Genomic DNA, 13,601 nt, shown 5'->3' on the forward strand with positions numbered 1-13,601 from the left:
GCTGCGCAGACTGGGCGCAGCCTAGTGGCACCAGCGAGACTGATAGTGGGCTTTGGCCCGCTGCCTGCGGGTGTTTGAGAGCTGACTGGGGTTTTGGCTACTTGGGGCAACTGCTTGGCTGCACAATCAGTTTCTTATCGTACCAGTTAAGAGAGCTCTTTAGAGTGAGCGTGTGACTACTCTGCTCTGTTTAGTGTGAACTCAGCCTCTAAGCACGCGTGTGTCTGTGCCGTGCGCGTGATGCTGACAGGCCGCGTGCTGGCACCTTCCCTCAGGATAAGGGACCAGGCAGCCTTATTCCTGCTTCCAGGGGACGGCAGCAGAACCACCCTGCAGTCATTGGGGTACTCTGAGGGTCCCACGGCTGCTCTGTCTTCTGGGGGAGCTGGGGCAGCGCGCACGTGCTGCTGTGCTGGGCAGAGGCTGGCTACAGAGCAGGGCTGAGCTCAGCGCCATACACAAGCTTAAGGGACTCACGTCTGCTCCTTCGAGTTCATGCTCTCAGAGCAGGAGCAGGATCGCAGTGGTTCTTCTGTATTTGGAGACCAAACTCCCCCCAGATACTTCTTAATTTGTGTCTTCCAAACAGGCTAAGTAACTGTTAACAAAGGAAAATGTAGTTCGGTGCTGAAGGGAAGAGAAGAGAAGCGTGGTGGTGGACGTGCCTCGTATGGGGCAAGAGGGGACTGGTCGTGGGAAAGCTCTGCTTGTTCGTGGAGGTTAGAAAGGGAAAGAAAAGCGGCTGGAAAGAGGAGGGTGTTCCAGCCGAGCTGATGAGAACGCAAGGACTGGCTTTGCGTTTGGTAATCTGCCAAACCAGTGCGGAGATAGGAGAAGGATACTTGAAAGACAAAACATTTCAGGTATGAGGAACAGTAAAGAAAAGCAGCCAGGAATGACTTTGGGTAATCTTTTTGAGGATTTCGCTTGTTCTGCTATATTTCATGGACATTTGTTTTCATTTAATGGGTGGCAGTGTATGGAAAGAGGATTTGAGAGTATTTTTGCGCTTGCACAATGTTGGGAAATAGAGTGCTTTTCTTAACTCTGAAGATATATTTTCTGGCTGACATCAGATGATCAGAGGTAACCTTTCATTGTTCTGTACTTCAAGTTATTTGCAGATACTATTTAGTAAGGGCTTTTTACATTTTTATTGCAAGTAGGAGGAGGAATTTCAGCATTCTGAGAAAGCTAGGTTTGCCTTAAATACACAGTATTGCCAAAATGTTGAAACAGACTGTGTAACTTCAGCTGCGAGGCACAACCCCCTTGAATGGCGTAGTCAAGTGGAAATTACCTTGTCACAGCTTTTTTCTTACTACTTTGTTGCGGAAGGAAGGATTTGGTAGCTGCATTGTGTTCGGGAATGAACATAGCAGCAACTTTTCAGAGCATGTCCTTAAGACATCTGTAGAGAGTCAGAAAGAAAATGGAAATAGAATAAAAAGGTGTGCTGTTTCCAGTGGAAGTGAGAATTGCTTTGAATAAGGCATTTTCCAAGACAACTTGTTCAGAGACTTCAGCATACATTCAGGAATCCCCTCAGGTTGATGTGTGTTTATCAGTGTAAGTGTCTCTTCTGTACGAGCAACCCTGCCCACGATGGAGAGCTGCTGGAGCAGTAGATCCCTCCGCGTGTCAGTGTCCACGGGGGGTTGTTACCATGACAGACCAGTAAAGCTGTCTTTGCCAAGTGCTTGGAGGTCAGTCCTCTGAGGGGAGGGTCTCTCCATTTGTGTAAGATGTTAATATTTGTGTTTCTCTCTATTAGCAACTAAAACTGAGTGGTTAACAACATGGAAAAAATCCCATTTTCTATTTATTTCAAGAGTTCCAGTTGATGAATGCCATGGAAAATCTTAGTTTAGTAAAGTATCTTTATTTACAGAACAACTTTACAAAAATAATTTCAATAAAATTATTACAAAGTCAATTTACAGTATAATACAGCTGTGTTTTCTCAAAATGTAACATCGGATTATGATGGCGAATATTACTTTTATATGTTAGGTCAATCCGTGGCATTAAATAATGCTTGAAACAAGAAGCTAGTTTTATTGTAGTCTACAAATTACTAACAACACTTAATAAACAACACGCTTCTTGGCTTTTGTGGTTCCTCTGCACAATTGACATTAGCACTATGAAAACCAACGACTGGAGAAGCCTGGAAGATGTGCGGCTTTGCATCTGTTCTGCGGAGACGTGCAGGAGCTTAGCAGGAACTGCGGGAGTCCGGTTCTGCTCAGTCCACAGTGGCACTCATTTTTATACATAAGCTAGAGAGACAGCGGTCGTCTGACCTCAGGAATAGCTTTTCCAAAGTCAAGCCTTGATGTATTGTTTTCAGTGTTTTGCCAAAACAGCAGGCAGAGATCAAATCCCATCTCCACAGTACCTCATTCTGTAAACTTGCAGTGCTAATCTTCCTTGGGAGGTTGGGAGGTGCAGGCTCTTTCAGCTCTGTGTACTTGTAGGCATTGGCATTCTGCTCTTAATGGAATACGTTCTCTGCTTCAGAAACTGCTTTACAGGAGTTTAAGAAACATACTGAGCTCCTCCGTATGGCAGAACTTCTGTGACTCCCCACCCGATGATGTTGCCCCTGATACTGCACGCATCTTCTCCGCTCTGCGCTGCTATCTCTTCAGTGCTGAGCACTCTGTCCCACAGGTTAAAGCCTGTTAATTTTCCTGAGAAGGCTAAAGCTTCATCAAATCCACCTCCAACACAGCAGCCATTCTTCTCTTGACCAATCTGCAAAATTCCTCCGTCTGGAACAGTGTGAGCGTCAGCAACGCCTGCGGCAGTGCCTGCGAGCTCTCCGTTCACCCACAGGGACGCGGTCCCGTTGTCCGAGCTCCAGGCGCCACAGAGATGGATCCACTTCCCAGGAACAATTACATTTTTGACGACTAACTTGTGCTGCTCGCTACCAACGGCAAGCACTGCAGATTCACGGCTGAGATAAAGCTGAATTTCGTATGGATTTTTCTTGGTTCCATAGGAGAAGACAATAGTTTTGTCCAAAACCTCAGTCACTTTGATCCAGATGCAGGCAGTGAAGGAGTGGAGGGTCATTTCAGCAGTTGGATGAACGCTCCCAAAGATCTTTTTTGAACGCATTGGGAATAGAATTGCTGTTTCGCAGCCTGAAAAAGTTAATTAGAAAGATTAGGTAAGTAAAGGTTTGTACATCCATGATTAGGACCCTTGGCATATGCTCACCTCTGGACTTTTCAGAGGGAAAAAAGCACTTGCCTACCTACCTAGCACTTGGTATGGCAATGAGCCTAGGGGCTAATCATGCTGCTTTAACAAGACCCAGCCTTCCCTTCACCGTAAAAGCGTGTTGCTGTCGTGTAGCACGCAAAATGGCATTCAGTTTTAATGCTACCTGCCTGTCTTGGCCATGTAATGGTAAAGGGATGGGCTTGCCAATCTATCAGCCTGGAAGCTTTACGTACTGTGACGTTCCTGGGATAGCAGTGTGAAATGCTGCCGGGGCCGGTGGCACAGAGCCACCGGATAGCTGTGTCACCAGCAGCTGTAGCCTGTCCTGCTGGGCTGGATACCTGACGACGGTCTTCCGAGTACCGGCAGGGCTCGGTATGTCCGTTCTGTGCAACGCAATACGGTGGAACGGTGCCTGCCAGGAGCTAAGCGTGGCCCCGGGGAAGCCCTGTCACCGCAGCCCTCCGTCCAAACCAGGGCACCTCATGCCCGAGGGGCGAACGGATGCGCTGACGTGTTCCCTGTCAGATTTCTGACGGTGTTTCGGTGCCTATATTTAGGCTCACTTCTAAGGGCAAGGCTTGGTCTCGTATGTCCTGTTGCTGGCTCAGGAAATGCCATCGGTTGTCAGGGCTGTGATGTGACCCGAGGAGCCCTGTCAGCTCGCTGTGCTCGGAGCAGCACGGGCTGTTTGTTGTTGATGCTGCCCCATAACAGCACGAGTTAAAAATGTGTCTTGCTGAGCCAGCCCTGTTTGGTTACGTCAACACGAACCCGGGGCCGCACAACTTGCACCTGGGGGGATTTGCTGGATTAACTACACATAGGATCTTGCACTGAGTGAGTTACTTGAGAGCAGTTTCAGATCCTGGCTGGTTCCCCTGTCCTTTGCAAATGCGTGCCTATGTCCTGGCGATTTCCTGCAACTGGTCTCCGGCAGCATCCTCCAGCAGCAGAGTGGGACAGGGACTGCTGGAAAGCACGAGCAGGGAGTTTGGCAGAAGCATGCTCAGATGTATTTTATTTTTTTTATCAATCCCTTTTCCCAGCCTGGCTTTAGGGCTGTTAGTAACTCATGCACTGGTTAGTTGTCTTTCATGTTTCCAATATTTAGTATTTTTAAAGCAGTTCCCCTCCCCTCTCCAGTTTATCAATACGTTACAGTAGAAACTAGATCATTAAAGCTATTAACAGGAATTCATGGCTATTAGAGAAGTGTCTGATGATTACTAAACACTTCTTAGCATTCTAACATGCTGTTCTTTATGTATAACCCTGGTCTTTATGTATAACTCCATATTCTAAGTGAGAGGGGGAAAAGCAGCCCCCATCTATAATTAAGCTGGTTCGTTTCCTGTTTAAACAAGCTAGAGGATCTAAAGCGTCTAAAATGTGTGTGGAAACTTCAGCCTCAGTGCATGAAGGACTCTTTGTGTCCTTCTGGATAGTGCTGCTGTGTTATTTCATAGACTGCTTCCTTTAAACTTTGGGCAAATTTTACATTTCTTCATTTTTTTTGAGAGAGAGTTAGCTGAGGGGCAGCAAGCAACTGTTGGGGATGCTCCTTAAAATGCTACTTATGAATGCTATTGTGAAATGGCTTTTAATGAGCAAGCTTTCTGGCTTTATTGTCAAGGAGTAAACAAAATTAAAAACAGCCTCGCTGAAGAACAAAAAGTGTGATTTGAAAATCCCTCAAGAGTGTCTGGCAGTAATTCAAGATGGGAGAAATTAAAGTCAGTTGCTAAAAATTCCCTTAAAAAAAAATATCCAGGGAGAGAGACCCTGCAAGTACTTAAGATGTGTCTTTTAAATTAAGAAACTAAAAAAAAAATGCTTTCTATAAAATCATGTAGTGGAAATACTCTGAATTTCCAGTGCTGAGTCTGGGATCTTTAAAGCTGACCAAGTTTTTTTTCCTCTCACCCAGCGCACAGTAACTGACTGCAAGGCTGGCCATGTTACAGGGGAGATAAAGGGTGAGATCATGCTTTTTGGAAGGCGAGATTCATCTGTTGGGGGAGGGAGGGGAGGAGGAAGATGCTGTAAGAGCTACTACCACAACGTGCAGATTACCAAAATATTACAGTAAAGAAGTAAAAGCAATTTACTTACAGAGCTGACTTAATGTTCTCCATTAAAGGATAGATTTGTTGGGTTGTAAAATGCTTTGTTATAAAGTATTGTTATGTTGTGTTTGCAGGCTCGTGTAAGTTGTTGGTGGTTTTTGCAGCTGCGAGAAGCACACTTTGCTCACCTGTGTAAGAGCTCATGCTGGTGGCATTGCTAAGGGCTCACCACCAAGGCTGGTGTAACCCCCACCTCCCTGTTCACACGTCTGTGGGATTCTGTGAGTGTAGGTTTCTTTGTGTTTTGGGTTTTCTATGCTACCGTTAAACTTCTGTTTATGGAATATGTGATCACTAAAGATACGGCAGCTCTTAGAAAACATGCAGTGCCAGTTATCCAGTAGGCAGAGTTACATCCAACGTGGTTGTGCTGTGCACGCAGCAACTTTGCACCCACACCCTTTAGGTAGGGCTTTGCTCTGCCATGCCCAAGGTGCTGTAGCTGCTTCTGCTGGGTGCCACCTTACAGCAGACAGAAAAACCAATGAGTTTTGAGATCTGAGCTCTTCTTTCTATGGCTACCTCGCTTGCTCACCAGTACCATGGTTTTAGAAATAAGAAATCGGTGTGTCAGTTCTGCTGTGTTACTTGCAGGTTCCCGTGCTTGGGGAAGGCATTCTGTCCTGACAGTTGCGTGCAGTGAACGTGCCCTCCCTGCTGCAGGAAGCATGCGTAGCTGTGGCTGGTTGGCACCAGCAGCACGTCCTCTGCCCTGGCTCTGCTCTTGGGCATCAGAGTTGGTGAGGAGGAGGCAGAGCTTAGCTCAGGAGGAAGGAGGAGTTGGGTACATGCAGGAGGAGGACAGGAGCATTAGTGACTAGTGAGTATGTGTGGGAGTTACCAGCTGGGAAGGTAAAAGGTGAGAGAATATATTTTGTATGTTTAAAATACGTTTGTTGCTCTTTGGCAGCTGCTTTGATCTAGGAGAGCCTCCAGGAGGTAGGATCCTAGCTGGGTGGCTGCTTTGCCCTGTGTAAGGACTTTGATTAAACCCTGCTTTGATCCCTTCTTTGAAAAGCTCAACGCCTCTTTTTTCAAGAACCCTTACTGGGTTTCCTCCCCGTATCTGCAGACTGCTCAGAGCTTCTGGGCTATTCATAAGATTGCTTTGGAGTCCTGTGTGGAGGTAAATGTTTATAGGATGTCTGCTTCAACAGGCCAACCAAAGAGCTCGCCAGTAAAGAATGATGTGTGTGGACTTACCCGCTGGCAGCAAGTGCTGAGCTGCCCATTTCTGCGATGCCTTCAGTTCGGCTCTCATCTGCTGTAGCTCTTTCCACAGAGAGTTCAAAATGAGGTTGTCTTCTCTGGTGGGACTGAATTTGTCCTGCTGAAAAGCTGTTTCTTGCACCTCTGCCTCAGATCTTCTCAGGCAAACGCTCTCCAGGCGGCTGAGTCTGTTGGACACGTTGTGGCTCAGTAACAGAACGTGCTCGAGAACCTTTCCTTGCTGGGACTCATGAAGCCCCTTGGCTTCTTCACCGTGGTCACTGCTCCTCACAAGTGCTTGCTCTACCTGTGAGATGACGTGGGAAGTGATTTTTTCGACCACAGTGCTGAAGGTGCCGGTGAGGCTGGCAGCGAGCTGGCTCAGTTCTGCTCTAAGTGTCTGCAGGTCCACCTTCAGGATGTCGTCCATTGTCTGCAGCATCATGTTCTCCTTCATCTGCGAGTTCTCGAGCATGATGAAGAGCTTGTCCCACTCGGTGTGCTCTCGCTGGCAGTCACACGAAGCTGGAATGCAAGATGCAGATGCACTTACGGTTTTAAACAGAAGGGGTATTTAACAAAACCTGGCTTTGCACAAGGCTTATGTGCTCCAGTCTGCCAGTTCATTTCCTTCTGTATCAAAATGGGGAGGTAAAGCAGTGTGTATTAGAGCAATTCTAAAACTGTCAACCCCACTCTTCTGCAGGAAAACAGGAACAATAGTGTAAAGCAAATTCCAAGGCATGCTATCCAAGTACTGTAGCATTTGCTGTTCACAATAATGTGAGCACATGCTTCTTCCCCTTAAAATGAATAAATTTTTGTAACAATTGGTACAAGAGCAAGCAACAAAGAATGCAATACTGCACTTAACAGAAATTTAGTTTAAATCTACTTAATCTACTTACTTTCCTCAGTCCCAAGAACCGGACCTTCGATTTCGTTATCCAGATTCACATACATGAGATCATAGTCGTCATCTTCGTCCAGAACAGAAACAGAAGCCCTGAAAACACAGAACAGCGTAAGCAGAGAAAGCACTCCTTGAGGCAGCATTCTCCAGCTGCTTCCTGAAAATAGCTGAGCTGTCTGGAGCTAAAGTCGAAGTCAGACTTCAGCGGAGACAGGACTGCGAGTGAGCCGCGGCGAGCCCCTAATAAATGCTCCGAGTGTCTCAGCTTGAATGAATGAGCGATGCTAGTGCCAGTGTTGTAATAGGAGCACTTCTGGTTGTTGGTTTTGGCGGCGAGGCGAAGGGGGCGTGCAGCTTGCTCAATCTCAGCCTTCCAGGTTTGCGCTGGGGGGAGAAGGGTTGCCTCAAGGAGGGGAAGGAATGGGGAAAGCTGCGCTTGCGAGCTGCCACTTCCCCTCCGAGAGCAGATTGCCGGAACGTGCAGCGAAGTGAGGGTGAGAGCGGGGGATGAAATCACTCAGAGGTTGCTGCCTAAAAGCCCAGGCTGCATCTCTTGTGCCATTTTGTGTCCTTTGTGGGAAGGAAAATGTTCTCTGCAAACTCATTTTGCAGTTGGTATGTGCCAGGGCTCTGGAGGGGACTGGTAGAGAAATAAATAGATCTGTAACTGGTTTAGATACACACGTACGGTTTCACCTAGATCTTGTAACTTTTTTTTTTTTTTTGGATAGTTTTTTATTTAAAAACTTCTATTATACTGTTAGTTTGCTACCTTAAACAATAAAAGAGAAGTTGTGAAAAAAATAAAGACAGCTTGCTAGAGTTTTACTTTTCTAGTCCTAATCACCAGTAATAGTTTTGTAACTGGTGGATAAAGCATTACTGCTAGAATCTTGTTTCAGGAGCCCATAGGTTAGCAGCTGCAGGATGAGAGCTGTTTCTCTTCACTTGGAAACGACAAAACAAGGAACTCGTGGGTTAGATGTTAATCCAGTGACAAGCAGTGTTGGTGGCGGTGTTGACTCACTTAAGCTCTGGCAAGTTTATCAGTTTAATGGGCCCTTGATTATTCCAGAATTGAGATTAAGGGTAACGTGGTGGTGGTATCAGTTACACATTGGCTACAAATATTTAGAAAACCGGAGGGGGAAAACCCCACATAACCACGCTCAGCGTGCAATCTGTTCCCTTTCTGCTTGGGACGCTCAGGCCCAGCCCCTCAGCGCTGCACACAGCGGTGGCAGGGAGGGCCCCACGCTTCCCCCCCCGCAGCTTCCTCGGCCTCCTCCATCACCAGGGCTTCTGATCAGGGGCAGGAGGTGTGGGGAGGTAGCACGGAGGTGTGCATGGCCTCAGCACACCTCTGGTAGCCGCACTGCTGAGCACGATGCCAAGCTCCCCACGCTGCTGGCCCTGTCGCGGTGCCTTTCCTCTGCACCACGCGTCTGGCTGCTCCACAGCGTGCGCCTGGCTCCTGCCCCAGTGGGGCCTCCAGCTGCTCTCCAGCTAGCTGAAATAAATGGTGACTTTGGCACGGTGTCCTGCAAAACCTAACAGTTTGGTAAAGCAGAGGTGAACACTTTCAGAGTTCTCTGCCCAGCTTGGGCCACCCAGGGAAAGCAGTGCTCTTGGTGCACGCGCTTTTCCCAGAGTACTCCTCCAGAGTGAAGGCCAGAACGGGGCTGTACGTTCACACAGCGCTGCCAGCCTCTGGGATCAGCCGTGGATGGGGCAGAGCTGGGCTGGAGCACGTGGCTGCCTTTGCCACTCCTTGTGCATGCAGGGGATCGGCCAACGCGTGTGCAGTGTGGTCCTGGGGTTGTGGCTGCTGCTGCTGGACCTGCCTCTGCCCTGCCTGACTCGCAGCCAGCCCGGCTCAGCCATCGGATGTCCCCAACTGTACGTTACTTTCTGCCCGAGTTGCATAATTCCCAGTGTGTGGTCTGCTTGGAACGCCTGAGCAAGTCTAATCTGGAAAGCATTGGGGATAAGGGTGGTAGGGAAGGAAGAGGGAGAGAAGGTAATTAAGGAGCTGAGTATAATGTTTTTCCATTCTCGGACAGCAAATGTGCTTTTCAGGCTCTGGGTTTAGGCTGAGAGAGATGAGGCAAGATGGAGCAAAGTGAATTAGTTGGGAGCGGGCAGAGCATCGCCTCTGACTGAGCTCTGAGAATGCAAAAGGTTGTGAGCTGCACGTGGGGAAATCGCTTAGAAACTGGGAAGGTTTGGCAAATGGCAACGGCGCTCAGAGCTGGCTGGAAACATGCAAACAGGAGAAAGTAGCGAATGGGGTCATGCTTTATGACCCTTCCTAAGTTATACGAAGAACAGGCACAAACTGTGATGTCTGCTTGGATGGTTTACAAGTTGGTGTATGGGGGTTGTTCAATTAAAAAGGACTCCGTGTCAGTGAGGTCACTTAAACATCGCTCCAAAGTGATGGGCTAGCTTCTAATTTGCCTTGTTTTCCATTTATCAGGTTAGTGAATTTAAAGGCAGTAATGTTTGCTGCGTGGTGACTGGACGAGCTGCCCAAGTTGTTGTTTGTACAAAGTATTTCTGTTCAAAGTCTTTCATAACTGCAATCCATCATGTCATGGCAAATTACACCGCCTCTTCTAATGCATCCAATAGTCAAAATGGTGGTTTTCTGACGGTGAATAATTAGTCTTAGCTTCCAGATATCTTCCTACCCGTGATATTCTGGCTTAGGCAATGGTGAATCTCAGGCTAGCGGCTGTCTTTCTTCATTTAGGGCTGCTACTTCTTGTCTTTCTCTTGAATCATTTCCCTCCACATTACACCCAAGAATTTTGCCTGTCCAGGAACAAGGAAATTTCATCTTTTGCAGTTGTTACCACTGCTGAAAATTTGACTGGAGCTTAAGGGGTCTGTTCTGCATGGGCAGAAAGCTTCCAGTGGAAACTAAACATGCACAAGTACAAAGAAAGGGCTTAATTCAGGAAGCACGAAATCATCCAGAGAACAAGAAATTTTTCAGTACGTTCAGTTACAAGATTGTTCAATTTCAAACTCAGATGTGAGTCCAGAAAACTTCAAGTAAATCGATCTTCTAGCATTTTAGTTTTAGCTTCGGGCGAATTGGTGTTTTGATGACTGTTTAACTACACTACTCACAATCACTGCCTTTCCTGGTGCTCAGCTGCCTCTGCTGTCCTGGTTAGTTTAAAAATTACAAAATAAAATCTATCAGCTGCTTGTGCAGGTCAAAGGCATTTTCAAAAGAACCTCTGTGACTTAGGAGCACGAGTCCCATAGTTAGTGACTCTTGTGCCCCTCAATTCTTTTACAGTAGCATCAGGAAGAGATGTGCACAAAGGTGTGGATAGAAAGAGGCTGGAGCTGAACTGCTTGCCTTGAACTGTTTGGGGTAATCCATCAGCAAATATCCTTTGTTTGCGACTGGCCTTTGTGCTTTATTTGTTGAACAGAACAAGACAAATTCTTCATGTCCATGGGAACTGAGGTGGGGTCTGAACCTCATTGTTAGCCCTGCCTTTGGGAAGAAGCCGACGACTCTTCAGGCAGAATAAATGCTTCAGGAGAGGATGCAGAAGCGAGGCTGCATGAACAGTGCAGAGGCACTCCTCTGGAGCACAAGGACCCCTTAAGGATCATTACAGGCTGCTTTGCCTAAAAGTTTTGAGGCTGCAATGAGTTTCATTTTAGTTACTTGCCTCAGGGGTGATGTTGTAAGACCTGACAGTGTCTTGGGCTGCTCTTTCTGTATCTGGCACGAGCACAATGCGATCAAGTCTGACCCATATATCCTCTTTCTGCCATCCATGAGCTGACCTGCTTATCTTCCAAAATTATAAGGCTTGGATTTAAGTGGGAGAAAAAGCAGCAGGCCAGAGTGCTAGTTCCTCTTAGAAACCAAATCCGAAGAGACCTTAAGGACTTTCAAGGGTTTACAAAAAGAAGCCATACTACACTGCAATAGGCAGATGTTTTCCATATGTTGTTCAAGTGAAACTTAAATATATTGAGGCAGGCATGTACAGCGATGTGAAGTTATATATTTTGGTATGAGCCTGGGCTTCAAATTGAATTATGCACAGACATCTTAAGAAAATGTGTGAGAGGGTTTTGCATATCTGTGTCTGTCTGCAGTTGACTCTCTCTGTCTTCTTTCTATTCCTGGAAATGTCATCCTTAACTATTTATGTTCAAATTTACTGTCATGCACATTTAGTTCTCTTAATAACTAACTATTCTTTCCATATGCTGGTTACTTAATTTGAAAGCCTTAATCTCAACAAAAGGGAAATAGAGCTTTTATGTGCTTTCTAGCTTTTTTTTTTTTTTTTTTTTTTTTTAATTATTAATTTAAATCACACTTTCTGGAGTCCTAGACCAATTTATTATCCAAACCTGAAAGCTCGTTAAGTGGCCTTCTCATGGTATTGTATTTGAGAATGAAAATTATAATAAATAGGAAATACTTTTTTTACACATACATTGTTATACCTGCAATGATTCATTCTATTCAGATAATTTATTGGGCTTCTTGGCACAGTACATGATTTCCTGCAGTGAATTTTACACCTCCCTGGTTCTGTACTTATGATTCTCAAACACTGGTGTCTCCAGGCGTGTGCCGATTTTCTAGGGTGCTCCCTAGCTGTGGGGCACTGGCATACACTAAGTCACCGGCCTCTCGTTTGCTCTGTTCTCAGGGAACTCGATGCTGCTCCGTGTCCTGCCTTCCCTGTACGAGAAGCAACCGCGGCCGATAAACCTCCATCTGAGGGAGCTGGTGGCCCTGATGGCTCAGCTGCACCCAGCCGAACAGCACCACCTCCTCAGGCTCCTCCAGGTCGTGGCGAGGAAGAAAGAACTTGGGGTAAAACTGCATTTGGAATATCTCACTGCTAAATGTTGCACCCCCTTTTGGGGGGGGGGGGGGGTATTTTTTTCAGATGACTTGGTAAAGTGTGCCTACTAGCTGCTCTCAGAACAGTAGGAGTCCCGTAACATGCATGGCAGTGCTTTCCTATGATTTTCCTATGAATTTCCCTGTGAATTCTTTAATTCCATTTCAAATTCTCCATCTGATCATAAAGAAGACATAACAGTGACTCCATTGGACCAAAAATGTTGTGTTAAACCAGAACTGTTTTCTACTCTTTTGGCTCTTCCTCCATGAGCCGAGCATTAATTCCCATAACTACATTTCTGTTGGAATATGTGAACTGTGTTAAGTAATATATCAAGAAAAACTAAAACGAGTTAGGAACTGATTAAGAGTGACCTGAAGATTAACTGAGGCAAAGCATCCCATGCTTTGAAAATTCTAGGACAGCACCCAGCACATTCAAACAAGGCACAAAGCTACCTGCTTTGTAAATTTATGGAATCTATAAAATCTTCGGAAAACAGGAATCAGCAATAATTAATATATTCCTCCAGATAGCCAAGGAAACTTTATCATAATACCCTGTCACAGATGAAATAGAGCTGCTTTTGGAAGTAGGAGAGTCGTCAGCCAAAGGGCCCTGCGCTGCACTGCTGGCCATGCTGAGGCTCCACGCTGGAGCCGACACGTCTGAGGTTGCTTTGTGCAACTGTCAGGTGCTTGCTGTAAGTGTGTGGGGATGCTGTGCTGGTGAAAAGTAGATGTATAAGCCAAAAAATGTGCGAGTGAGCACTTGGAGCATCTTCCCAAACCCTGGGAAGTTGGTGGAAAGCCTCCCTTTGGCTTCAGCAGGTGTTGGACCAGTCTGTCATAATGACATGCAAATCATTAGTCGTGAGCCTTAATAGCTTTAAAGTATTTCGTGTTTGTGCTTCGTGTCTGCGCCACACACTCCATAAATCCGAAGTGTTGTCATTTACCACTGTTAACAATTTATTCGGTCAGGTACCTGCAATATTGTGGCAGAGCCGTTGGTAACAACTTGCTAAAGCTGATCGTCCACTTAGAAAAAAAAAAAAAAAAAGTCACTTTATGCCCCCATTCTGTGCTGTAATGTGTTTTACATGCACGCAGCAGTTTCACAGAGTCAGAAGTGTGTTAGTATACACGTAGACGTGCATTAGTATACGTGTAAAATAATCATCGAGTAGGTAGTTGAGTACACTGCATCCTG

The 13,601-nt window shown here is 46.3% G+C and overlaps 2 protein-coding genes across 11 annotated transcripts in view; one reads left to right on the plus strand and one right to left on the minus strand.

The window, feature by feature from the left end:
* The window catches only part of VEPH1 (ventricular zone expressed PH domain containing 1), an 83,788-nt gene that overhangs the window by 23,161 nt on the left and 47,026 nt on the right, over positions 1-13,601 (plus strand). For all 10 annotated transcript variants that reach the window (XM_035334924.1, XM_035334921.1, XM_035334923.1 and 7 more), the window contains one exon: positions 12,189-12,355. In XM_035334924.1, coding sequence (XP_035190815.1) covers positions 12,189-12,355 — 167 coding nt within the window. The remainder of the gene's footprint in view (positions 1-12,188; positions 12,356-13,601) is intronic.
* Positions 1,863-8,510, minus strand: PTX3 (pentraxin 3). The gene is made up of 3 exons (XM_035334928.1): positions 7,484-8,510; positions 6,570-7,100; positions 1,863-3,155 (listed from the first exon to the last, which is right to left on the minus strand). Exons 1-3 carry the CDS (start codon positions 7,629-7,631, stop codon positions 2,542-2,544), a joined length of 1,293 nt encoding a protein of 430 aa, XP_035190819.1. The 5' UTR covers positions 7,632-8,510; the 3' UTR covers positions 1,863-2,541.

The sequence above is a fragment of the Oxyura jamaicensis genome, chromosome 9 (assembly GCF_011077185.1).
Source record: "Oxyura jamaicensis isolate SHBP4307 breed ruddy duck chromosome 9, BPBGC_Ojam_1.0, whole genome shotgun sequence".
Lineage (NCBI taxonomy): Eukaryota > Metazoa > Chordata > Aves > Anseriformes > Anatidae > Oxyura > Oxyura jamaicensis.